Genomic DNA, 26,244 nt, shown 5'->3' with positions numbered 1-26,244 from the left:
CACAATTAAAAGGGGAAAAAACATTTTTTACATCTATATTTTTTTCATATAAGACATTTTGTAACTGTAACATACTGTCTGGATTATAAATTACACCACTGGAAATCATAGTTTTAACAGAAAGAATAATGACATCTCACCCAAATGACATGTTGGTCCACTTTGTGTATGTTTGAAGTTACTAAGCCCATACACTTTGAACAACCTTTTCCATTATGTGATTTGTCAGTTGATCTATTTTTTATATGTGTTTCTATGCAAAAATGAAACACCTTCACTCACACTCATTTGTCATCTGCCCCCCTCCATATTATTCCCTTGCTTCGCTCATCCATTAGACATGGATTCGTTCATTCTGACCTTTCTGCTACCAGAGTGGAGTCCTGTGTTGGGTGCTTGTGTGATGGTGTGTATTTCATTAACTTCTCTCTCAGGATATTGATCTGCTGACGTGAGTTGACTTGATAGCAGTTGGTAGTTAGTTACTAGAGGTGACACAGTTTCAATATTAACACGAATATCGATCAAAACGAGCTTTCGATTAAAATAAATTTTTAAAAAAAGGCAGGATTGGTGGTTATACCAGTACTCTTTTGGCTGGACTGCAACAGCAGGGGCCAGCCCTACAGACGTGGTTGTCTGTGACTAATTGGCTGAGTAGCTCAGTGATAAAGCTCAACCATGATGCATCAGCCGAGTAGGACTCTCCCCATTGGTTGTACTCTTTCAAAATGAATCGGTATGAGGGCGCTGCCTGATGAGGGCTGTGGATCAGCAGAGTTGCTACACCCAGAGCAAACGTGTGTGTCTGCATCCCCACTTTTTGATCCTACTGCACAACTTATCTGTTTTCAACTTTCTACTCAGACATGCCAGCTACTTTACTGCAGTCTGAATAACTGTCTGGTTGCTTTTCAATCATTGTGCGTCAGTTGCTTCTGTAAGGCAGTCATAAAACTCAGTCTGAGCTGACTTAAGTCAACCTTTTTGATGTCTCCATAAAATCAAACATGTTTAATATTATCAGAGGGTAGCTTCGATCTCTCCAGCACCGAACAAGAACCAGTAAATCAGGTAGTTATTTTGGTAACGGCTGAAAAAAACTCCTCAAATACCATCACACACACAGTAGACGGTGAACTAACAGTGTCAGTGCTTGACTCAGTGTGTGTCTGATCCACCAACCAGCACTTATTTAATGAGCTAAATTTTGAAACCTTTTGCCTCTCATTCCCACAGTCTTATCCCACTAAAACAGTGCAGCTAATGAACGAGCTGGTAGTGTCGACGTAACAAAATATAAAGAAATACAGTTAAACTTTATGTCTTCATGACCTCATATCTTTATGTTTATATGACATGTACAGTACACTTCAAGAACAAAATTTGACAAATTAAGAAAATCGCAGATGAGCATTTAATAATCAGAAATTCATATTACAAACACTACGATGGACGTGGTTCAGCCATATACTAGATTTTGTCTCTCACTGCCTACTTCTCTCCTTACTTTTCTTCTGTGACTGCAAACACAAAACACGGCTTTCAGTAACTATTATCATATGGTTATCTAGCCACATTATGGCTGACTAAGGTAACTTTACTATCCTTACAGCCTGAAGCACTTTTCTGTGACTTTGGCAACATGCCAGCACTGGGAATTAGAAAACTGATTTTGTAAATGTAAATGACAATTGACAGGGCATAAAGCCAATGATCTGTTGATCTTTACAAACCAAGACACTGTAGTTTAACAACGGCATGGTTGTCTGTACTGAAAAAGAAATTAAATCATGGCCTTAAAATCAAAAGCCAAATCGAATCATGGATTTGGAGAATCGTGGATTTGGAGAATCGTGACATTCCTATTAGTTGTACAGCTCTTCTTCCCTTTTTTTGACATGAAAGTTTGCGATGGTAGCTTTTTAGACGGATGTTTCTGTTTTGCTGTTTTGACCTTCCATCAATGGAAGGTCAGTTTTGGATGAGAAAAACAAAACAGATAAGATATTAATTGTGGATGAAATGTCCTCTCGTCTCGCTCTTCCAGACTCATACTGAGTCATTTTCTGGTGAGACAGAGCGAGACAAGTAAAATAAAGAGACTGCGAGACTCCCATTACTTTAATGAGCTGTGTTAGTGACCCTCCGCTGATTAAACGCACACACGGCATGCAAATACTTGTGTGTTCTCCTTAGAAAGTGAAAGGGGGAGAACAAGAGAAGGAGCTGCATGTGTGTGAAGCGGATGCACTCTGGTCTGGAAGTTTACAGGGTTCTGATAGATTTAAAGCTAATGGCTAATGGCTGGAGCGAGTTCTTTAGAAGTTTATGAGGTGGAAATTGAAGAGTTGTACGATGGGATGTTCTGGCTGGATCCGGATGGCAGCGCGCCTGAGAAAAGAGCTTCTAACAACACAGCGGTTTCCTCCACTCTTCTCTGCTTATAAAAACATCCCCTGGATACGCTCCGAGAAATAAAGGTGCTAACCAGAACCGTAAAGCGTTCTTTGGCTTGTTTCCACAGAGAAGAACCCTTTTTGGTTCCTAGTAGAACTTATAAAAAGGTTCCAATTGGAAACTTTTCTGAGAGTTCTACCTTGAACTGAACTTATTTATGTATTATGTTCCACCCAGAAGTCTCTGGAGGTTCTATCCACAACCTTTACATCTTCTACGGGTGCTTACTGCTGGAGAACTACTTAGACATGCCAAGGGGGGCCAATAACCTTTTTAGATTCCAAGTGATTTTGTCTAAACCCATCCAAAAATATCTACCAAGAACCTTTTTATAAGTTCTTCCTGTCACAGACTTTCTTCTTTTTGTCTCTCAGCTTAAATTTTTGACTGATTAGCAAATACGTAGAAGCTTTAGGCCTTCTGTATGTGCTGCAGAGAGATGTGCTTCTCCTGGTCACACACTAGCATGAAAGTTATGGCATCTTGCCATATGCACCACAGTCTCTTTCAGCCTTTGATTTTAGTGTAAATTGAACTGGCACTGGCCTTGATGAGGTCCTGAATGTCAGGGACATGTTCCAGTGCTGTTTCATCACTTCTGAAAGCCCTTTGATACTGTCATGTCTCTCCTTGCCTTCATATCAACTCATACCTGATTTAGCAGCAGGATGGGAGCCATATGTCAAACCATCCCGCAGAATCTAATCCTTTACTTCTCACAGCAGCGTTTTACTTTGCTCCTTCTGTTTAATTTCACATCAGCTCACTGGGAGTCTGTGGTTCTTGTTCAGTGAGGCAGCACACAGTTGAGAAACAATGAAGATGATTTCGTTTAGAGTCCTGTGGAGGATCCCAGGAGAAATCCAGGTACCTGTGCTCCGGGATATTGAGGGTATCGATGTGTACAGGATGTTAACAAATTATGCTGTTTTACCTTTTTATGAGTCAGCTGTCTCAAACTTCAAAAATCCATCATCAGCACATCTGCCTGCAGCTTCTTTATTGTGCAGATTAAAGACAAACTTTAAAAAAAACTTAAGAAAGCATAATAATTAAAATAATTTACTTGTATTCTTGTGCAACTGTTTGATTGTACCCATATGGAAAAAAAATACAAAGACTTATAAGAAATTACCATTGCCTCCAATAGTAAATGATTAAGTTTTCTATTTTGTATGTCTTCTGAGACTTATGTGCCTCACACTATACTCCCCATGAAAGTGGCCACTTTTGCAGTTTGTTTTGTTTGTTATAATAGTAGACATCTTACATGTCTTATAAGGTTTTTATACAATATTTGTAAGATTTCAGTGTCACTAATAAAGTTTCCCAACTCATAGAAGTTTAATATGAAGTTTCATATTACACAAATGTGCTCTTGTGTCTTGTATTTTATATATGAACTTTCAGAGAAACATTTAAATATCTGATAAAATGTATCTATACATTTTCCATATTGAGACATTGCACTCATTACTTGACCCGCATGTAGATCATGGACTGTTATATGTTTGCCATAACAGAAATTATTTATGGAGGAACTTGTCTATGGCGATGTACATCAGTTTTTAATGTCACATTTGATTTTCTGTGTCAGTCAGTGCACCGCTTTGAGCATGTTAGCATTTTAATATTAGCATTTTGTTTTGAGCACGGCTGTGCCTATACATCTTTGTAAGAGTTTGTTCCTTTAAAAAGTCTACTTGAGTCAAAAGACATTGAAAATTTGTCCATGAATGCTGTTACACCATAATGATATGTAATGAAAACTTAGAGCTTCTTTGAGTAGCTTTAGCTCCATCACGGAGCAGCAATTTTTTGCCATACATTACACTCTACAATAAGGTTCAACAAATCATTTTTCTTGCTTAAGAGCTTATTTTGCTATGATCAGCACAGCGTGTGTGTGTGTGTGTGTGTGTGTGTGTGTGTGTGTGTGTGTGTGTGTGTGTGTGTGTGTGTGTGTGTGTGTGTGTGTGTGTGTGAGGGAATGAGACAGTATGAGGGAGGGGGATAAGTGCAGGTAAATTGCTTAGCGGTCAGCAGAGGACCCATTTGTGTCCAAACACACACACACACACGCTCATTGTAATTGCCCTTCAATAGATAGGCACACTAATGGGCAATGCAGTGTGTATGTGCCTGTGTGCTGCTCATTTAGAGTGAGCTGCGTTGTTTCACACACTCTGCAGGGGTCTGAGGACATAATCAAATCTGATGATATTCTGTAGGTCACTTATAGTAGTGCCTTGACCTCAAAACTAATAAAAAAAAATGTCATCTAAGCGTTATTATTTTTAGAAAAATGAGCTGTTTATGGTTTCCAATTCCCACCTGAGGAGTTTTACTCTGTTGGGGAAAGTTGAAACAAGGGCAGGTGCACAGATACTGTAGCTTCTATCAGCGGTTTGGACAACAAGTATCCTGGTTGTGGCAAACTTTATAAACAGTAATAAAAGTGCAGTGAGTGGAGGAGACTGTCCTTGTTGTCCTTGTCTGAGGCTCTTTCTCTCTCTGCTCCTCTGCTCTCTCTGATGGCTAGCCAGCGAGAAGATGAGAGCCCGGGACACAGGAGGATCAGACAGGGGATATTTAATACACAACTCTGTCTATCCTCTGCCATCCCTCCATCCCTGATTCCCTCTCTTTCTCTATTGGTCTCCTCTCCATCCTCCCTTCTGTCGCTGCCTGTCGTCTCTTTTCCTCTGGCTCCCCTTCCCCGATTTGATTATAACAGTCGTGTGTGTGTGTGTGTGTGTGTGTGTTTGTGAGAAAGAGCTGTATTTGTATGGCAGGTGCTCTGTGGATAAAAGAACCGTAGGTGTTGACGTTCCGCTGCTCTTCTTCCGACACACATCTGCAGAAAGATGATAACATTGAGAATAAACTAACGAATTCACACATGCGCACACAATAACACACACATGCAGACCTGTCCTTGAAAATATGCCTTGCTAACTTATTAGAGTTTGGAAGATTTGCATTAGCACAGCTTAGCTTTGTGTCTGAAGACCTTTTCCCGTATGCAGCTTAACCCGTAAATGTTCCGTCACTTTTTAATGTCACATTTGATCTTCAGTGGAAGATGCTCCAGCAATTTGCAGACATAAGACAAAGTGATATTAAACTACATGCAACATTCTGCCATAGCTTCATGGCATCTAAGGATGTTTTAAAGCCATTTAGAATTAACTCAAAATGATCATGTGCTGTTGAGAAGCCCCAATATGTTAAGTCTATCATTTTTTCTTGATTAGCTGTTAATAATCAATTATGGATTCACAATAATGTGTGTAGATATAGCTCTTTACCAGTGGTGGAAAGTAATTAAGTACATTTACTCAAGTCATGTCCTTAAAGATAGAATCTGCAACGCACCATTCAAAGTTGCTCTGTCTGTTGTTCATTGAGGTGAGGAGGAGGAGTCATAGAGGAGGAGACATAAAGTGTGAATTTGGAATGCCACCAGCGACACCAAATAGTGAATCAGAAAAATAAAACCATATTTTCTGGCAGTAGTTCTGTTCTAAAGCAAAAATAAATAGGCCCGCACCTCCGTACAACTCCAAAATTTGTGTAAACACAGTTAAAGCAATCCTTCCAACTCTCACCATGTCCTCAGTCTTCTCCGCCTGTGTGTGCGTATGTGTGTAAAACTGTTTCTGCAGCTCTCACCAGAGGAGAGAGGCTGAGAATGCAGTGTAACTGCTGCTGGCTATGTTAAAAGAGTTCCAGGTATTTGATGATTGATAAGAGAAAGGATGTTGTCAAGTTTTTAAACACTTTGTCATTATGGGTGGCGTTATGGCACAGTGCACACCCATAAAGACAAAGGCAAAAGCAAACCATTGTTATTTTGTTTTCTTATGTGTATTTTCAGTTTCGGTTGAGAGGGTTTTCTAAAATAATCATGAAATTAACTGACTAATAGCAAAACACTAAAGAGACACTCATTTAAAAATGTGAATGAAAATTTGATAATTCAGACTAATTCCTGCCTGTGTGCTGCTGATTAACACAAGGTCTCCCATTCTCAAACTATTTGTTCTCCTGTTTTTTTCTTGTCACACACAGACACAGACACACAGACACACACACACACACACACACACACACACACACACACACACACACACACACACACACACACACGAACAGTATTAACAAGGGCACAGAAGCCTTGCAGCAGGATTCACCGGGATAAAACATTTATGTTGGGCAGACAGTGGCTATTATTCACCCTGTTTTACAACAACAAAGGACAGCTACAGGCTGCTGTCATTCTGCCATTGATTTAACTGCCAATTTGATCTTCATTCATGGCTGCATCCCAATAAACGTTTAGGATAACTTTCTGTGCGCTGCTGCCAGCTGGTTGAGTTTTACTCTACGTCCAATGTTTCTCTGTCTTTTGTTCCAATATTGTAATGTTTTGTTTGGCTCGGAAATGGTGTTAGATTGCTCTGTAATACAATTGCTATGTCAGTAATTTTCCCCTTTAAGATTTGTTGTAGTTGTCTTTTTAGAAACAAATCTCTCAACAGCTGAAACTAAACCTTCAGAGAGCTGAGATTCAAACCCTTTATTTTCTGTAGTATCGACCCATTCAGGATGTTTACCTGATTTGGCTCCTGGCAGGAAGCGGCAGAGCAGAGTGTTTATGATTTGATGGAAATGAGTTTAGAGGATTGTTGTGAGCGATGCAAACCCAATTTAGATTGACTGCTTTACACCACTCAAAAACTCAGGATGCATTTTTAAAAAGCATCACCGCAGCTGAGTGCAAAAAAGAAGGTTCAAAGTATAGTAGCATTAATGTTGTTTTATCTGTGATCATTGTCATATTAGAAACCTAAGTGTTACTATCTCATTCAGTAGTGTGTGTGTGTGTGTGTGTGTGTGTGTGTGTGTGTGTGTGTGTGTGTGTGTGTGTGTGTGTGTGTGTGTGTGTGTGTGTGTATGTGTTATTTCTGTGAAATTGTTAATGGCTTGTGATCTTTCATTACCCTCCCACAGTTTGACTGGTCTCTGGGGCAGAATTTAAATGAAGGACAAAAACAAAGAGAAAGAGAGAATAACTAGAGGTGAACTGCACTGTTGAACACAGGGCTGCTAACCAAATGTCTTACATTGCACTGCCCTCTTCAGGTGTAACAGTTAATTACTGCAATATGTGTCTGAGAAGGTCAGAAGTTTCAGGGGGGTTTCAGCCTCAGTGGCAAACAAAAAAACAAAAGTAAACAAACAAAGCAAAAAAACTTATTTTGTGTCAATAAAACCACTTGTAAGCTATTACATGTTAGATTTCTGGGATTTATCACTAGATTTATAAATTAATATTATCCAATTACTGAGAAAAGGAAAGAAAAGTCTGTGTTTTTAATTTATGCTTTGTTTTTGGGTCAGTATAATTAATTTGAAATTTACACTAAAAAAAAAAAATCACGGCTTATTTTCTAAAATAAAATGTACAACAACATTTTACATTTTACATTTTGATTTGAGTTTTAAAGTAGGGGTGTGAAACATATGGCCCAGAGGCCAGAACCAGCCCACTAGAGGGCTCAAACTGGCCCATGTGATGATTTGCAAAAGTGTGAAAGCCACAGAGAAGTCTTGTATTCCAGTTTTTGTTGTTGTTGTTGTGTTTTTTAAGTAGAATGTACTGGTATTCCTTATTTATATTATTGAAATTGCATTATTTTTCTTAGGAAATCTCAGGCTGATCTTGATTAGTTTTGTAAACCCTAACCATATGAATCCTTCCACAATGATTTACTTCTTTACACTTAAAAAAGGGGGGAAACAGAAAAATGTCATTGTTAATAATAGATTATTATGCAGTGGTTTTACTGGCGCAGCCCACCTGAGATCAAATTGGGTTGAGTTTTACACCCCTGTTTTAAGTTGTTGATTATGGTTGTACATCCTTGATAAGGTAGCAGTGCTTCACACGTTCATCCATCCTTTAAAGGAGCAATCTGTAATATATTTACTGTAATAAACTCTAAAATTACCACAATAAGTAATCAGCAATCAAGGAAATGTGTTAAGTTGAAATACTGGCTCTCTGTTTCAGGCTAGTCTGGCAGGTAGTCACTGAACTCCAAGTCCAGAGCGTTTATTTTCAGAGCAGTGAGCTCTTGGTTGCAGGATAACAGGCTTAGCTTTACATTGATAGACAGCTGACAGTTATAAACAGCTGATCAACTCTCAGTGCAGGACTCATCCTCGCTTGTTATTATCAGTTTGCAGTGTTGCGCACTTATTGCACTCCTGCAGTTTCCTGCAGTTTCCTGCAGCCTCCCCGGGCTTCCCCAAGTCTGGGGAGGAGAGGACGGGGGGAAATAACTCACTGAACTCTCTTAATATGTCTATGGCTCCAACTCGCTATTTGGACTGCTGCACTCATTTTTGCACACATAATTGGTACATAAACTTTTTTTCTCCATCTACTATCACATAAACTTGTATCCAAACAAAAAATATGGCAACAGTATATTCCAAAAAAATAAGTCTAAATTTAGCTATCTAATTTTCAGGGCAGATGCAGCTCACATACGCAGAAATAATCCATTACATCTTGTTTCCTCTAGAAAACCTCTCTGATCCCTCTGTCACACCTGATCGTGTGCACTTTCTAAAGAAAACTGTTCATTAGCGGCTCTCTGTAGTTTGTGCTGAAAGGATTCAGCCTCAGTAGAACGGATCTGTTTTTGTCCCACATCTCAGTATTAAAAATACCCTCAAAAGCTAATGATCTATGCAAATGGATCTCTGCTTTCACTTATCTAATTGGAAACACACTTCCCAATTTTGAGCACCATTTGTCAATGACCTCCTCCTCTGTGTCTCCTTCACTGCACGCATGCACACACACACACACGCACACACACTCCCCCTCTCTCTCTTAGACATTTTAATCAGTTTTGAGAGGAGTAATTGCTCAGGTAGACGTCTAAATATGGAGGTATTTCAATTACTGCGTGTGTCTGGCTTCAGGCAAAATATGCCTCAGAGAGACTAATCAACTGAGACTGATTAACGTAACTTTTTATTACAATCTGAGTGTGTGTGTGAGTGTGTGTGCACGTGTATGTGCACTGTAAGTATGTGAGGGTGTCAACATCTACCATAGATTACCATTCAGGCAGTTGAATGCCCATCAGTGCATGTATATTAAGATTAGAACATCTCTTGGGATGGATTACAGACGTCGTGTACAAGGCTGTAGCTGGTTGGGCTAAAATAAGATCCTGTGGTTCATCTGTGATTTCCTGCCCTGAAGGAACCTCGATGCCCTTACAAGACCTTTTGAGGTGATGAGTAGGTCAAAGAGGAGGAAAAAAAACATCTGAGGAACTTTTCTGGAAGCTGTTTTGTACACTCACCTCTGCTAATTATATCACACACACTCTCAATATCCACACAAATGGAGCAGTGGGCACAGACTGCTCAGAGCTCATATCTGATTAGCACTGAAGTGACAGCTGTCATGTGAAGAGCTTGATGTGCGTCCATGTTTGTAGTCATGGATCAGTGATCGTTACCTAACTTTTACATCAAGAGAAGCCTATCACTGTCATATATTTGATGATTAGAAAGTCATGCTAAATTTATTTGATTCATGCCAACAACATGGCGCCAGGAATGGCAATGCTGCCATCATGAGGTTGGTCGGTGTGGCTTTTTAACATACGCTTTCATTTTTGTGCTTGTGAGAAAATTTCAAGCAGTTTTTTAAGTCTCAAGGCTCAAGTCCAAGTGAAGTCATGAGTCATTGGTGTCCAAGTCAAGTTGCAAGTCTTTTTCTATTTTGTCAAATCAAACCTAAAATCATCAGATCTTTGAATCCAAGTCATGTTACTCATGTCCATGTCAGCTTTGGCACCATGAGCACACTGACATGCAGACATTAGCATTTTGCTCAACACTGATCTCACAGAGCTACTAGCGTGACTGTAAACTCTTGTTTAGACATTTAAAAGCATGAAGACATTTCAATTTGAAGCGGCCCCTAAATTTGTGTCAACATATAGTCACTGAAGTGAAATAGAGCTTATAAGTAATCTAAATGTTTAAAAAAAAAACTTGCTTCTCAATCAATCTCAAGTGCAGTTTTACAGTAATGTAGACGTCTAGACATCTTTTGACCTGCAAGTCACCAAATCAATGCATACAGGGTTACAACCAGTAAAGTCGGCTAAAATTTATGTTGCCATTATTAGAAGCAACCACAACAACAGTAACAGGTTCAAAGGTCAGTGCCTCACAATGTTCCTGGAGTCACAGAGCCGTCAGAATTTTTTTGTTCATTTGCAAAACATTGCTCTTGCATTTCTGTCCCAGTATATGACAGATATTTTAATGTTTTATGTAAGAGAAAATGACAGATAGGCACAACCAGTCTTTTTCTCTCACACTTTCATCCTTGATTTGACTCTCCGACTGCAGACTGTTTGAGGATTTACTGGCCTGAATATGTCACTGTATTTGGGAATTTATGTAGCCTGTTTAATTAATCATGAACATAAATGCATGCAAAATATAGGCTGACATATAATGCTTTATGTAGATTAGAAATCTCCACAGATGACCAACTTTGAAATAATTCATTTAATTAATTTGTTTGCTGACCATTTTTCTCAATTATGTTCTCTTTAGTCATTCAATTTACATGATCATAAGGACCCTTTTGGAATAATGTCTGATCCTTCGGTGCCATTAGAAGACCTTGTATGTCTCCCTGATTGTATTTGGAGTGCTCCACTGTCAAAGTTGTCTCTCTCACATTAAATGACAGTGATTGATGGCTGCACTCTTTCAGCGTCCATGGGCCCAGTTTCTGACTGTGAACATGATCTCAGTCTGCAGCTGCAAAATCATTGCTTGCTGCAATTTTGTTTACCAAAGAGCATGAGTCTGCCTCTGATTAAGTGTAGGTTGTTCACAGTCTCATGAGGCTGCTCTAAAAGATGTGTGCTCCCCGAGGCTCAGCGACTATACTGTAGCTCGAGGTCTCACTTTGACTCTGAGAATCATTAATCACACGAGAGACAGATCAAGCCCTCTGTAAACCTCCCTGTCTCCCTCAGCTTCTCTCTCCATTTCCTGGTCTCCTTCTGTCTGGCAGTGAGCCGACCTGCTTACAGGCACAGACAGACAGACAGACAGACGCACGTACAGTGTAATATACAACCTGAAAGATAAAATGATGCCTTTAAAGTGGACTAAATATTCCCTGTCCCCCCCCCCCCCCCCTCAGTTTCCTGTAGAGCGTTCACTTCCAGTTTTTGATAACAGGGTGTTATTGAACATTGAGTGGAGGATAAAAGTGATGGAGGACTTTGAAGCCAAGGGGTGTCACTTTCCACTTTTGTTGAAGTCTAGCCATTTCTTATTTAGGGATGCACTGATCCAACTTTTTCCTCTCCCAATACCAATTCCAGACGCTGTCCTCCCAAGACAAACAAAAGCATCAGTCATTTCGGCAAATGCTCCAAAACATCATATATCTATGTTTGAGTGACAAAGCCCTCTAGCAGCAGTAGTTTTTTTGACTCCTGTCTGTGGGGAAGAAAGGAGGCAGTTGTATGAAGCCGTTATAGAGACACAAGGCCCACAGAGGCTTGGAGGTCAGAGTGGTTGGCTGGCTTAACAAAATGTGTAAGACTGTGTCTTACGTGACCATTTTTGTCTTCCCATTTCCTGCTAAAAGTCCATGTTGGTTTCTTTAAACCATGACCATGAGCCCCCCTAACTATAACGGGAGAATTTGACTCTTTTCTTGTGACTGTCCAATCAGTGTTGATGGTAAATGTAGTCAATCAAAGCAATAAATTCCTCAGTGCGTGCAGTATTTGACAAGAGAACTTACTGGACGAGGATGCATTGCACACAAGCCTCTGATGCCTACACCCACCACCCTAGCTTATAGCTATTACTTTGTTGGCCAATACATAGTGTTAGGTGATAAAAAATACTTATCTATTACATCTCTTGGCTACCAAGACTAGAAATCCAAACTGTAATAGGCTGTAGTTTTTCCTTACCTCTAGTGACATCACTGGATGCAAGAAGAACTACAGATTTTTCTCTCATTAGACCTCAGCTTTAAAAACAAAACATAAAAAATGCAGAATTTCCCCTTTAACCAAGTAATTTGAATTCAAACCCTGTGTTTTCCCAAGCCCTGACCAAGCTAAACCTAACCACACTTCAACTATAGTGGTGTCAGAAAGTGGTTTTGTTTTTGAAAAAGTTATTTGTAACTTTTTGGGAGGGTGCAGACAAATGATGTGATCCTGTTGACAGCCACCTGACAAGAAGACACTTACATGTGTCACTCTGGAGGGGAATTACAAACAATGGCCTTTTTAAAATATATAACAACAGCATGCTGGCATCCCAGAAGCAAAAGAAATGTGATGTGTAACACAACAGTGTCAGCATCCCACCCTGCTGGCTCCCCTACTCTACACAGATGTCAGTTTGGCTCTGTAACTACCTCCACTGCTAGCTTAACAGCGGAGCACCAGTGGCTTCCCTAATCCATGTTTACATGTTTTATACAGAATGATTAATGGTGCAACATTCCTGCCTTGAACAGGCTTCATGAAAGGGTCTAATGGATGTGTTGTTTAAGGAATTTTTACAAGGATACAAGGGCAGAGGGTTATTTATTAATCATTTACAGCAAGGTTGTATAACAAGATTTTGATGTAGTTCTTGACTGATTGATTGGAGCTGACTGAAGAGTCCTCCTGTCCAGGTCTGTGCACATCCCAATGCCAGTCTGGGAAGTTTACAGTCAGGATGCTTTCTATCGCTTGTCTGTAAAAGTTGACAAGAACATGGTATAGGAATATTGCTTTCTCTGGTTTCCTTAAGAAATACAGCTGTTTCTGAGCCTTCTTTAGCAGGGTGAAGAGGTGTGACATCCATAACAGATTCTCTTCATGCTGATTCCTAGAAACCTTAAACTGTTAACCTGCTCCACTGATGTAGACAGGGGTGTGCGTCTCTTCGTCTCATTTCTCCAAAAGCCAACAATCAACACTCAGCTTCTTGGTTTTACTGGCGTTGAGTAGTAAGTTGTTTTTGGTGCACCACTCTGCAAGACTCTTAATTTTCTCCCAATATGAAATCTCATCGTTTGAAATCCGGTCTATGATGGTGGGAACTTCACAACAGAGTTCTCTCCATGTTTGGAGCTGCAGTCATGGATGTACAGCGTGAACAGGAGGGGAATGAGCACACAGCCCTGGAGGACTCCAGCGTTGAGTTGAGGAAGTGAGACTCCAATCTTGACTGTCTGTGGTCTGTTTGTGAAGAAGTCCAATATCCAGTTTCAGAGTGTGGTACTCAGCCTCAAAGTGTTCAGTTTGCCAGTCACCTTCATCGGGGAGTGCATTGAATGCTGAGCAATGTAATTGCTGTGCCTCAACTTAGAGTACATGCCAGTGCTGAGGAACAGTTCGATACTGCTGTTTTTTTTCCCACATTTAAAAATTGAATACTTCACTAATTAGAATAATTTCTGTATGCAGTAATATAAGGTCAGGGATCGCTGAGGTACTAAAAATGGAATCTGCAGTGAATGACTGAAACTGACAATGGAAACACTGAGTTTTTATAATGACATTGACAAAGAAACTAATGTGGGTCTTTCACATTTGGTACGTGATACGTGATCGGCTTACAGTAATAAGTGCATACCTAATGATATTTAGAACAAGCATTTTCATCTTTCATCAAAACCCACCTCAACATTACACTTCAGACGGTTCAAAATCCTTTATCCTTGTATATTTACTGTAACGCCATCCTTCTTTTCAGCTGTGCTGTGCTGAGAGCTTAAAAGGTGTAAATCAGTCACACATGACATTTATTAAGTCTTTATGGGAAATCTAAAAATAGCTCTACATGCAAACCAAAATCTATCATCATAATTCCATTCTTCTAAATCCTGTTTTCGTAGTTTTTCAGTTCCAGTTCTTTAGAGATTCTGTCTGTCTTTGATAGGACGTCAGTATGCCAGATGTGACATCAGTATATCCCATCCCGACTGAAATGTTCCCCACTGCACAGGATTGAATATGATATACATGTTATAGCCAGATTTCGCCTCCAGGCTGCGTGTTTGTGTGGACACGTGTGTTGTACACTCATGGGAGATTGCCACATCTGTGAGTTTGAGTAGCCGTTGGGTCAGATGCTTTGCCTCTCGCTTGTCACAGCCTCCCTCCTCCCTTCTGTAAGTCTCTTCTTCTCCTAATTTTGTCCTCTATTTTCCCTCTGCTATCTCTATTTGTTTTATCATTTGGTTTTGGATTTGATCCTTGCTATACCCCTGGTTGCAGTTATTTCCTCCCTTAACCATTCTATCTTGCCCCTCCCTTTCCCACCTTTCCTCCTACCTCATCTCCCAAATCGTTCTTCTCATCTGTCTTCTGTATGCCCCCCTCCCCTCTTAACCTACAAGTAGTACTCCCCCATCTTCCCCCCCTTCATTTCCCCCCTCCCTCCTCATTCCTCCCTTCACTCAGTCCCATCACTGACCCAATTAAACATGGGGAGGGACACAGCAGGAGGAGAGTGACGGAGGTAAGGCGAGAGAAGAGGAGGAGAGGGAGGACAGGCACAGAGTACAGAGAGAGTTTCGAGAGTCAGTAGCTAGAAAAGCAGATAGAGTCAGAAAACAATTGCCAACCTGCCAGGACACACATGAACTGTCCGAACTTCACCTGGAACTTAAACAACCTTTGACAGCTTGGAAGCGGCGGGGGTGGAGCAGCAAGTCGACAGTCCTGCTGCCACGCACTTACCGTTCTCGATGAAGAAACGAGGAGAATAACAATCTACCTTCAGTGAAGAAAGCGGGCGGGGAGCCGTGCGGAGTTAGGATGGCCAAATACCGGCATATAGAGGGAGACTGAGAGGAGAGACTGAAAAGACGAAGACGGTGCATTCCTGGTTGGAGCTGAGGGGGGGGGACGTGGTTGCCCCGGGGCAAGAGAAAGATTTTTGTTGTTGTGAGAGAAACAGAGAGGAGAGAGGAAAAGGGAAAGGATGCATCTGTTCTTCCAAGACAAGTGGGAGGTGGAGGGGCTGCAGACTGTGGGGATCCTCCTGGTGGTCTGCAGCTCCCTCAAACTGATGCACTTTCTGGGGCTTATCGACCTAACAACGGCAGGTAAGACAAATGGTAAGAGAGCAGGAGAGAGGCGCCGAGAGAGAAGTCAAAATGATGAATATGGTGAGGGGACATTAGGAGGAAAACACTCAGCTGGAGAGGGGTGTGTCTGCATGTGTACGTGTGTGTGTGTACTTCTCAAGTGTTCATTAGGGTTAAACATAACAAAGTAGTTTGGCCTAATTTCTTCAGCAAAGAGCTGTCATGTTTGTCACACCTATTTATGGTCCTGTGCGTGTGTTTTTTTTGTCTGAGACTGAAACAGTCAAGTACTCATCCAGATCTTTCTAACTCACTATGAGTGCAGAATGTTAAAACAGATTATTTTGCTGCATTCATGACACAGAGGAGGTTCAAAACCTCTAATGAAACACATATGAATGAAGAATTCATGTCCAAAACACATCTTAATGTAGGCCCATCCATATATGGAAAAAGACATCTCTGAAATCCATCATTAAATGAATTATTTCTTGCATCTAAAGGTTTGTGAATTATTTTATTATCCATAGACTTTACATTTTACTGTGGTGAGGATGTGCTTTTTAAAGTATATTTGTTCTTCTTGCTTAAAGGGGCACTTCACAGATTTTACACATCAGATGTTGTACAGTATTGTCTTCTGGGTTCCCTCTTGGGCTTGCAGAGTATACAATTTTAATGGTTTTGGCATTTTGCCTTCATTAGATAGGGTAAAGAAGGAAAGCAGACAGAAAATGGAGATGGAGAAAAACAGGCAATGATGCATGTTTCTGTTACACTGAAGGCTGCACATTATGAACAGAAAGCGTGACAAAGTACGAGTTTGGAAGATGCATTTATAGGAACTGTAGAGTCCAGTGTTTTTGGAGCTTAAGCCATACAGAGTGCTGCAGGAATGAGTCCTTAAAAACCTGGAAATGAGTTAGCATATTAACACTTCCGGTTCATGCCTGACACTTGTCATTGGGGGGGGGGGGGGGGGGGTGAAGTCATGTGACCATGGTGTAGTTTGTTCATAGACTAACATTAGCTTTTTACTTCTGGAGATCGCACTTAATCTTCAAAAATCACAAAACTCACAAATAAATGTGTTTGTTTATGAAGATTATCTTGCTGAACAAATCCCATTGTGGAGGAAACCTGAGTGAACCAAACTTCTTCTAACTTCTACATTGATCTGGGGATTTTGTGAATCCGCCAACTTTACAAAGGTGCAATACTAAAAAGCTGGAGTGCACTTAACAGTGAAAATAGGTAGAAGAAGTGGGAGGAGATTAGTGACATTAACTCCTAGGCCTCATGAAATATTATTATATATAATATTTGTGGTCATGACTGAAAGGTTCAATGCCCAATGAACTGTGCAACCATTCTGTAACTCCATCAGCAGTAGGGATACCTACTGTCTGTAACATTAGAGAGTTTACTTTGATGTTAGTTCTTTCTATCTTCCCCTTACTTTGGTTGGTTTGGTTCATTACTACGTTTCAAGTTGGTAGGTCTATCAAACATCCCCACAACGGCCCCAACAAAAAAAGTAATGCTAATGTTGACAAGGCTAGCTTGGTTCAGCCAAGTTGTTGTCATGACCGCCTAAACTGAGACCATGTCATGACGAAGACCAGAAAGTATCAAGACCAAGACAGGACAGAGACCATGAGGGGTTGAGACAAAGTCAAGACTGTGACCATGGCTGGATGAATCAGAGTCAAGACCAAGTGCTGTCACATCTCAAGCTCTCTCACCCAAGTGAGGGATTGGCATGTAGTGTTTATGTCAGACCTGATATTAGCTGATGCTGATGTAACATAACTGTATATACACATACATCAATAAATAAACAAATCAGATGATGCACAGGAAACTTTGTGCCACAGTTGTGGTCTTGACTGGTCTTAAAATAAAATCCCAAACCCTTTTTGCCTGAGAACAAGACAAGATCAAGTAAAACTGCAGTTGATTCTGAGAGGAGACCTTCCAAACATGGTTTTGAGATCTTGAGTAGTGCAACACTGCAAGTTACCCTTAGTTTGACAAATTAGCAGCAGTTAACACTTTCATGGTAATGTATTGAATAACAGAATACTCACTTTAATATCTGTGAGCACCCAGCAACTGTTTGGCAATGGTTGGGCTTCATATAATTGCTCTCGAGCGGATTTCAGTCTGTACAGCCATATCCAGTTGTCAAGCAACTTAATGTCTGCCTTTAATTAGCCTACAGCATAACGTTCAAAATCTCCCTTCTACTCTGTGCTGCAACTCTGCTGCTGGTGTACGGTTAAGACACTTTCAGTTTATAATTGCAATGTCTGTCGTCCGACTAAGCACTGATAGCACGCTTAGACAGGCATGCGGTGAGCAAGTAATGTAATCTGTGTATGACCAAACAACGTATAACACCAGTAACACCTACTGCAGCAAGCCTTATCAGCTGTATAGTGTAACACAGTGGCTCTAAACTGTAATTGTGGTTTGTTGCCATCACTTCAGTTGAGGGATTACATGGTTTCTTTGTGCCTTGAGAAATGCCTCAGATCTCTGGGGTTTATGAAGTACGAAGCTCCTTCAAAAGTTCCTGGATATTGCCAAAACTGTAGTGCCGTTGAGCTAAAAATAGAACTGTTTTTCTTATTTCCTGAAGAGTTGTGATGGTCTGTCACTATACCCTGGGGGAAAACTATTGAACTCTAATTGCACAATCACTATAGGGTGCACTGGGTAAGAGTGTCATAATGCTGCACAACAGCTGAAGAACACAGAAAGTTGCTTTTTTCCCCCTGTGTGATGAGAAATAGACAGTTTTTATTTTTCCGCCTACTCAGGCTAAAATGAAAGAATTTCTGGTCTCATTGTCAGTGCCACTCAAAAAAACAATTTTAACTTCAAAGGCTTGAGAACAAATTGATCACATGTTCCTTCAATAGCGTAGTGAGCTCAGTAACCTACTTGTTTTCAACAAAGGACTGTTTTCAAGAACAGCACTCTGTTAATAGATACATCTTCCATATTAAGTACTCTTCTGAGTTGATAGTATGCTTTAAAACTTACAGCTTCATTTGATAAACAGATAGATAGAGATAGAGATATGCATAATATACATAAATGTTATAGCCTGGGTCCAACTATGTGATATAAGATGTTTTAGGGGATGTTTTATCATATATAGGGGACCTCAAGAGACATACTTGTGTGCATGTACGCATTAAAATCAGGTTAATCCCTCTGAGATCAAATGTCTCTATTCCAAGACAGACTTGGCCAAGACAGCCAGAGCACATTTACTCAAAGACATCACAACTAGCAAGAAATTTCATCAGCAGCAAAGAACAAAAATACAGAGAACGAAAACAGAAGAGATGGAGAGAGGGCTGTGAGACGGCGGGGGGAGGAGAAGGTGTCTCAGTCCTAAAACGAGCATATCTGAGCATTGACAGTTTCCAGTAGATTCAGCTTTTATGGCCATCACAAGTATTTCAAGCTCAGTGTACCATGCAGAGCAAAGGAAGAAGAAAATGTGAGGGTTTCTTTGTTTTGTTTTTGTTTTTTGTTTTTTTTTACCCATCTCTGTCCAGACCTTCAGAACAATCAGTAGAAATTAAATTTAGCCTGCTGGCACCCTGAGACTGAAAGCTGCATCTGTAACCCAATAACAGCGTTAAGGTTACATTAAAAATATATTTCATGACAGTAACCAAAAGGTGAAGGTCAATTTTATTATGATCATACAGAGTAGAGTTATACAGTCAAATGACTTCTCTGCATTTAACACATCCTGGTGTCAGGAGCAGTGGGCCACTGTATAGCATGCAGGGATCAACTCCAGCTGGAGAATTGACCTAACATACATGTTTTGATGGTGGAGGAAAGTGGAGCAAACCCAGACAGGGAGTTTGGGGGGGGGGGGGGGGGGGGGGGCATGCAAACTCCGCTCCATGTCTAAACCAGGATGCTAACTCGCAACCTTCTTGCTGTGCTGTGAGGCAAAAGTGTTAACCACTGTGACAGCCAATACATACATCATCAAAACTGTGACCTCTAAATGTATGCAATAGACTCTCTAAACTTTACATGATACTCATACGTTTATCCCTGTTAGCAAGTAAGTACAGTATATTTATTTAAGTATAGTGTGTAGGTACAGTTATGAGGTATTTTGATTTTACAAGTGTTTCGATTTTTGTTTGCTATGTTATTCTACTCTTGTTGTTGTTGTCTTGTGTTTTGCAAAATGAAATATTCCACTACATTTGTCTTATAGCTGTATAATGTATGTATAATGTATATTCATATACAAAACACATGATTAAATAATGATGTGTTATGCAGTAAGTGAACCTAGCAATATATAAAGTAGGGATGTTCTGAAACCGATCATTATCAGAAAATGCCTCTGATACTCCCTGATAATGCTAGTATCAGTATCTGTGAGTATGCAAATACACATTGATATGATAACATGTAATTTATTAACCCCGAAACTGGACTGTGTTTTTTACCAGCAGAGTACTGTATGCATTTTTTTTCTTAGGATGGCAAAGTCATATTTATGGCATCCATTCTCTGTATGTTTTTGTTGTTTCTTTCTTCCATATTGGAATCAGTATCAAGAAGGAAAAAATGGTATTGAAACATCTCTAATATAAAGTTGATGACACAAACTCATCTCGAGGTCCATTCAGTAGATGTTCTTGAGCATTCTGGATCATATCACATGATCTTCATCAGCAGATGGAGCTACCTATCTGTCATGAAAGTGTTTCCTGAACACTTCAGGGACTTCTTGTCCATGTTGGCTTTCTTGATATTGGAAGTAGCAACTGACAGAGCAGTCTCACTTCAAGATCCATGCAGTAGCTCAGTCCATTTAGTTAAAAACGAGCTTCACTTCAGCCAGTTAAAATGTTGCGTCCATCACTGCTCAGAAATGCATTGTGATTGCTTTGCCATCAGACATACTTAAAAATTTACGTCTTTGTGTTTGTTTTATAAAGGTAACAATCAGAAATGTTAAACATATATAGGAAAATATTTTAGGTGTGCATACAAACAATGGCACTGCTCACTACATAATTAGTCTCCTCCGTCTTGTTTCAGAAGTGCTCTGATTCATTTTTGTAACCTTAACTGTGAGTCTGCGTATTTGGTCTTCATTTGTATCATGGTCAGCCGTTGTGTCCACATAGAAAAAGATGATGTTCTTTCACACACACTCACAGACCCTGGGGCAGAGGGCTGGGCCTGTGCAAGGAGGCTGGATGTATTAATCTGGTATCCACTGGACAATGTGCTCTGTCTGTTCTGCTTCCAAATGACGCCAGAGCAACAGGTCAGGGGAGTTCAGAGTCCCTGAGGCTCTGCGGAGCTGAGAGACAACAGGGTGACACACCATCATAGAGGCTATAGGGAGTTAGTGGAGGTATTGGTTTTCACACCATCATGGCCTTCATCCCTCAGACTGCTGGGGTCCTGCTGAAAGGGGTGCGGGGACTGTTACCATGGAAACTAAGAGGCAAGAGTAAGTACATGGGATCATGTGTGCGATTGTGTTTTCCTTCCTCTGTCTGATTGTCATGATCGTTCTGTGAAAATAAGCATCATGAAGTGTGTTTGCTTTGAGATGAGCTGGCACTCTGTTGTGACAGTGCTGATAGGCTCTGGTTGGGGCAGTTCTGCGGTACATTTGTCTGGCAAATTATTTTCTACTCTGAAGTGAAATTAAACTCCCTTTTAAGCCGATTGTGAATTAAAACTGTTGATGTTTGACTTGTGTTTTGGATCAAAACTGTCCGCTGGTTTTTCATACAGTTTGCTGAATGTGGCATTGTGACGGAAGAGCCGGTCTGATTAGGGAAACTGTGTGTTTACAGGAGTCACCCTGTGTTGCTGTTGTGTGGCAATATCTACTGTTTGAAGTGGTACTCGTGGTCTCCCATTGCTAAGCCAGGTCAGCAGGCAATTACCAATTTGACGAAATGGCATGTCTGTCGTTGCATCTGTCCGTTGCATGTTGGAGTTTTTTGGTTTCACAGGCATGTGTGCATGAGTGAAAACAGAATTACCACTGCAGACTTGCGTCTAACCTTTGTGCTATGGTTGGTGATTGCAGGTAATCCTTCCACCAGCCAAAGCAAAAAAACCATAAAGCAGCGATTCCTCAAGCTGCTGCCGTGCTGCAAGCCCTCGGCTGCCCCCTCAATCAGTCAAAGCAAGTGCTCCTTCACTCTCTATACATCTCTACGTCCTTCCATGTGTCCAGCGTCTTTAGTGAATCGACAAGACTCGTACACACACTTGTGTGGATGCAGTCATGAACACACGGTTTGCACATAAACCCACATACAGAAACAGACTCAACCCCTAAACGCCCTGGTATTATTAGCTGCTTTATGATGTCATGGCCAATGGAATGTGTGTGCATATGTGCGTGTGTACTTAAACAAAGATACCAGGCTGATACAGATTAAGATTAGGTCAACTAGTAGGAGGAGGTCTAAGGATTTTGTAATATATATCTGCTATGACCTGACAGTTATGTGGAGAGAAACAGGTGGAATGACATGGGATGAGGAATATCTGTTCCTCTATCAATATCTGATCTTCTCTCACTTCCTCCGTCCAAGGAGTAACAGTTTATTTGAAGGGCTTCATGACACTTTCATAGCCATATGATTAAGCGGAGTCTTCTCCATCCTGGGGATAAAAAAAAAAAATCACTTCCCCCAGTGGCATCAGTGTCAACCGGGGCCAGTTTGACAGGAAATACAGTACCAAGGTGCTTTTCTTGAACTAACTAGCCTACAAGAGGTACAGATCATAGGTTAGCAGTTGGCCTGTTTTAACAGCAAGTAAACTAGCTAACCACTAGCTGTCCATTAGGTAACTCTAAATCACCCCAGTACTGTACTCTGTCATCAAACTGGCCTTATAACATTTAATGACATCTTTATGGCAAGTTTAAATGTTATGACTTTAATTGAGGTCAAGGAAAATATTCATGACACACTTATAATGGATTCATGATGGCTAGTGCTAAGACCAACTGCAACCACATATGAGAGTATAATGTAATGTTGAAACATAAAGCTAAACAAGTTATTTAAGTTTGATAATATTAGGTCATCATAACAAAGACATCTCAAACAATGTCAACTTTGCAAAAGTGATGTAATTGACCAAATGATACTTCATGACTAGAGTCATGAACATTTATTTAAAAAAAAAACTTTTATTCACGTTGAACGTCTTCTCTCACTTCCTCAGTTCAGGGAGTAACAGTTTATTTGAAGGGGTGTGCATAAAATTGTAATGACACTGTCGTAACTATGTCATGGCATCAGGCAAAGCAGGGTGGGTCCTGTCTTTGCCATGCTAGCGAGTTTGATGGCAGGTAATACAGAACCAAAGTGGTTTTCTGGACTGGTTTCCTGGCAACCTGAAGCTGAGTCAGGTAATGAGGTGGCTAGCTCCACAACTAGCTGAGCTAACTAGCAAACACCAGGTACAGTTCAGAAGATAGTGGTTAGCTGCTCTCTGTCTATCAGGTAGCTCTGTAAATCACCTTGCTGTTGTATCCTGTTGTCAAACTGGCCTCAAAACACTTAATGACATTTTTATGACAAGCCCAAACGGTGCTTTACTTGAAGTCCAGGAAACTATTCATGACGTTGTTGTAAAAGCATATGACAGTGTAATAAAACTTAATGACTTTATGACAAGTCTAAAATGTATACTTTACTTGAGGTCAAGGACAGTATTCATGACACACACATAATGGTGTCATGACATCCAGAGTCAAAACCAACCACATATGACGGTATAATGTAGTGTGAAAACATAAAGCCTAACAGTTTCTTTAGGTTTGACAATGTCAAGTTGTCATGACGAAGACAATGACAGATTAAGTTGTCTCAGTTAATGTCAAGCTGTCATAAGAAAGACATTTTGTCTTGGTTAATGCCAAACTGTCAAAACACACACAATTGACCGAATGACAACAGTTATAAACAGTCATTAAGACTCCTTCACGGTCATTGCATGGTTATCACAGTGTCTCATGCGCACCCCATCAAATAAACTGTTATAGTACAGAGCTCTCCCAGTTTCTTTACTGCACTTGGCCCTGAGTTTTCAGACAAGAAATTCATTAATTTTATAGACATTTTACCGACCATGTTTTGCTTTGTGATATAGAGGACTGTGGTTGTGTTAGATCAAAGGGTGCGTGGAAATTGCTTGGCATTGTAACCTCACAGTTATATATGGAAAATTGCATTCATTCATGTTTTCATTCAGTGAAATAACTAAATAATGATTAACATGGTTGTAAGAATATCATTTTGCTCTAAAGAATAAGACTTGTACTGTATAATGGGTTCATTTTCAGTGTAATGATGACTTCATTACAATATGTTGGCCAGGTCAAGGCTGTCCCTGGAGTTTGGCGAGCGTGTAGTGATGATAAATGCTCACTAACACTGGTCTCTTTCTCACACAGACAGCGTGGAAGATGACTTTGAGCTATCCACTGTGTGTCATCGCCCTGAAAGCATGGACAAGCTGCAGGAGCAGACTAAGTTCACCAAGAAGGAGCTGCAAGTCCTCTACAGGGGCTTCAAAAATGTAGGTGTGGCTGAAGAGGAGAGACGAAGACTCAAATAAACCGAAAAAAAATCTGGTAGTTTCATCATTATATGGGTTATAGAGGAGTATCAGTCCGGTGAGAGCTGAAGTTACCGTATAGACCCTTATATATTCTGTGCTAGGTGAGAACTAATGACTTTTCTCAACTCACATTTGTATTCCAGGAGTGTCCAAGCGGTGTGGTGAATGAGGAGAACTTTAAGACCATTTACTCGCAGTTCTTTCCACAGGGAGGTGAGTTGATAACTCCCACTTAACCTGAAGAGCTCCAACTGGGCTTATAATGCTTTCATTTTCACCATTCTTTGTATCTGCATTCAATCCATACATTTCGGGTAAGAGTGTAAATAATCTCATTTGTCTGATTCAGTAGAGATACACACAGAGCTTTTTCATCATCACAAAGAAATGAACTTAATTAACTCATTATAAATCTGCTCTGCTGAACTATAGTCCTTGCACTGCAAAGATGTGAGGTAATTTTTCATTTCATGATATTTAGGTTGATGAAATGTTAACCACTCGCCTCCAGTTGTATTTGAAATTATTCTTATATCTTGGCTATATTTAGCTTCTTGCTGCTAATCCTAGCTGTTCAAAGACAGTGCTTCATGTTTCCAGGGCACACAGGTTACTGTTTTTGTCTCTATCTTTGCAGATTCGAGTATGTATGCACATTTCCTGTTTGAAGCCTTCGATACTAACAAGAACGGCTCGGTTAGTTTCGAGGTGAGCTCTATTCTTATATCATCTTCATTTCAGAGATAAAAGCAAATATGTTGCTTCAGTGAAATTTGCCACCACAGCTGTATCCACACAAATATGAATTCCATCTAAATACCTGCCCACGGAAATTAGTACTATGATAAAGATTTGACCTCATTTATGGTTTCAGGATTTAAGTTATGCCAAAGCAATACAAAAAAGAAATTTATTTTTAGCTTTATGTATCATTTTTCTATCCTTACTTTTGATCTTCGAGCTGCTGTAAGGAGTGACTTTTCCTGGTGTAGGATCAAAAAAGTTTATCTCATCATGTCTTATCTCAAACTTTTTCCCCCATCCATCTCAGGACTTTGTATTTGGCCTGTCTATCATCCTGAGAGGGACCATTAATGACCGGTTAAACTGGGCGTTCAACCTTTATGACCTAAACAAGGACGGCTGCATCACCAAAGAGGTAACACACCCACTCATACGCACACGTTTCACTGTTCTTAGGTACCGCTGAATTATTTGCTTTAATTGCTTCTCAGCCAGGATGTAGCTACTAATGAGGACAATAAAGTCATGTCATTTTGACGGATGTGGAGGTTGTGGCAATATGTTACTATGCAATACAGTTTTGCTGGAAATCTGGTGTGGTAATTGTCTGCCAAGATACTGATCACTGACTATATCAGATTTTATTCTGAAATTCAGAACACTGCTCCAGTATGTTAAAGAGATCTTGTGCTACATTTTTTTATATGTGGTCTCATATAACAATGATATAACCATGTTCCTTTAGGATATGACTGAAGGATAATGGTCACAAAATTAACAGTTAGCATAGCAGACATAAAGGACCCACATATTTTGAGTTTTTTATTTACATGATGTTAAACTTTTCACTTCACCTATGATGAACCTTTCTGTTGTCTCCTGGTCTGCCTGCTCTGTTTTTGTGAAGACAAAAAAAGGCTAACAAAAGTGAAGTAAAGTAAATCAGCAGTCTTGTATGTAGGACTCTACGTCCTTTATACTTCTGGAAACCTGAACACAGCCACACTTTGAATTGATTTTTTTATATTCTCCAACAATTTCTGCATCCTCAATATTTTCTCTGTGTTGTTCTTAACTTTTCAGGAGATGTTGGACATCATGAAGTCCATCTATGACATGATGGGGAAGTACACATACCCCACTATGCAGGACGATGCGCCAAGAGAACACGTGGAGAGCTTTTTCCAGGTCAAACTCAA

The 26,244-nt window shown here is 40.2% G+C and overlaps 1 protein-coding gene across 4 annotated transcripts in view; it reads left to right on the top strand.

Moving 5' to 3' along the window:
• The window catches only part of LOC146315353 (A-type potassium channel modulatory protein KCNIP2), a 156,352-nt gene that overhangs the window by 128,010 nt on the left and 2,098 nt on the right, over positions 1–26,244 (top strand). For 3 of the 4 annotated variants that reach the window (XM_084735861.1, XM_084735864.1, XM_084735863.1), the window contains 5 exons: positions 24,135–24,259; positions 24,445–24,514; positions 24,939–25,009; positions 25,353–25,460; positions 26,129–26,233. In XM_084735861.1, the coding sequence (XP_084591987.1) occupies positions 24,135–24,259; positions 24,445–24,514; positions 24,939–25,009; positions 25,353–25,460; positions 26,129–26,233 (479 nt within the window). Of the gene's footprint in view, positions 1–21,746; positions 21,846–24,134; positions 24,260–24,444; positions 24,515–24,938; positions 25,010–25,352; positions 25,461–26,128; positions 26,234–26,244 lie in introns of all 4 variants that reach the window. The other variant, XM_084735865.1, reaches the window with a different exon arrangement.

Source organism: Lutjanus erythropterus, chromosome 14 (assembly GCF_056507025.1).
Source record: "Lutjanus erythropterus isolate fLutEry1 chromosome 14, fLutEry1.hap2, whole genome shotgun sequence".
In the NCBI taxonomy this organism is placed as follows: domain Eukaryota; kingdom Metazoa; phylum Chordata; class Actinopteri; order Lutjaniformes; family Lutjanidae; genus Lutjanus; species Lutjanus erythropterus.
Note: the sequence above shows the minus strand (reverse complement) of the source record. Positions and strands in the feature narration are given on the sequence as shown.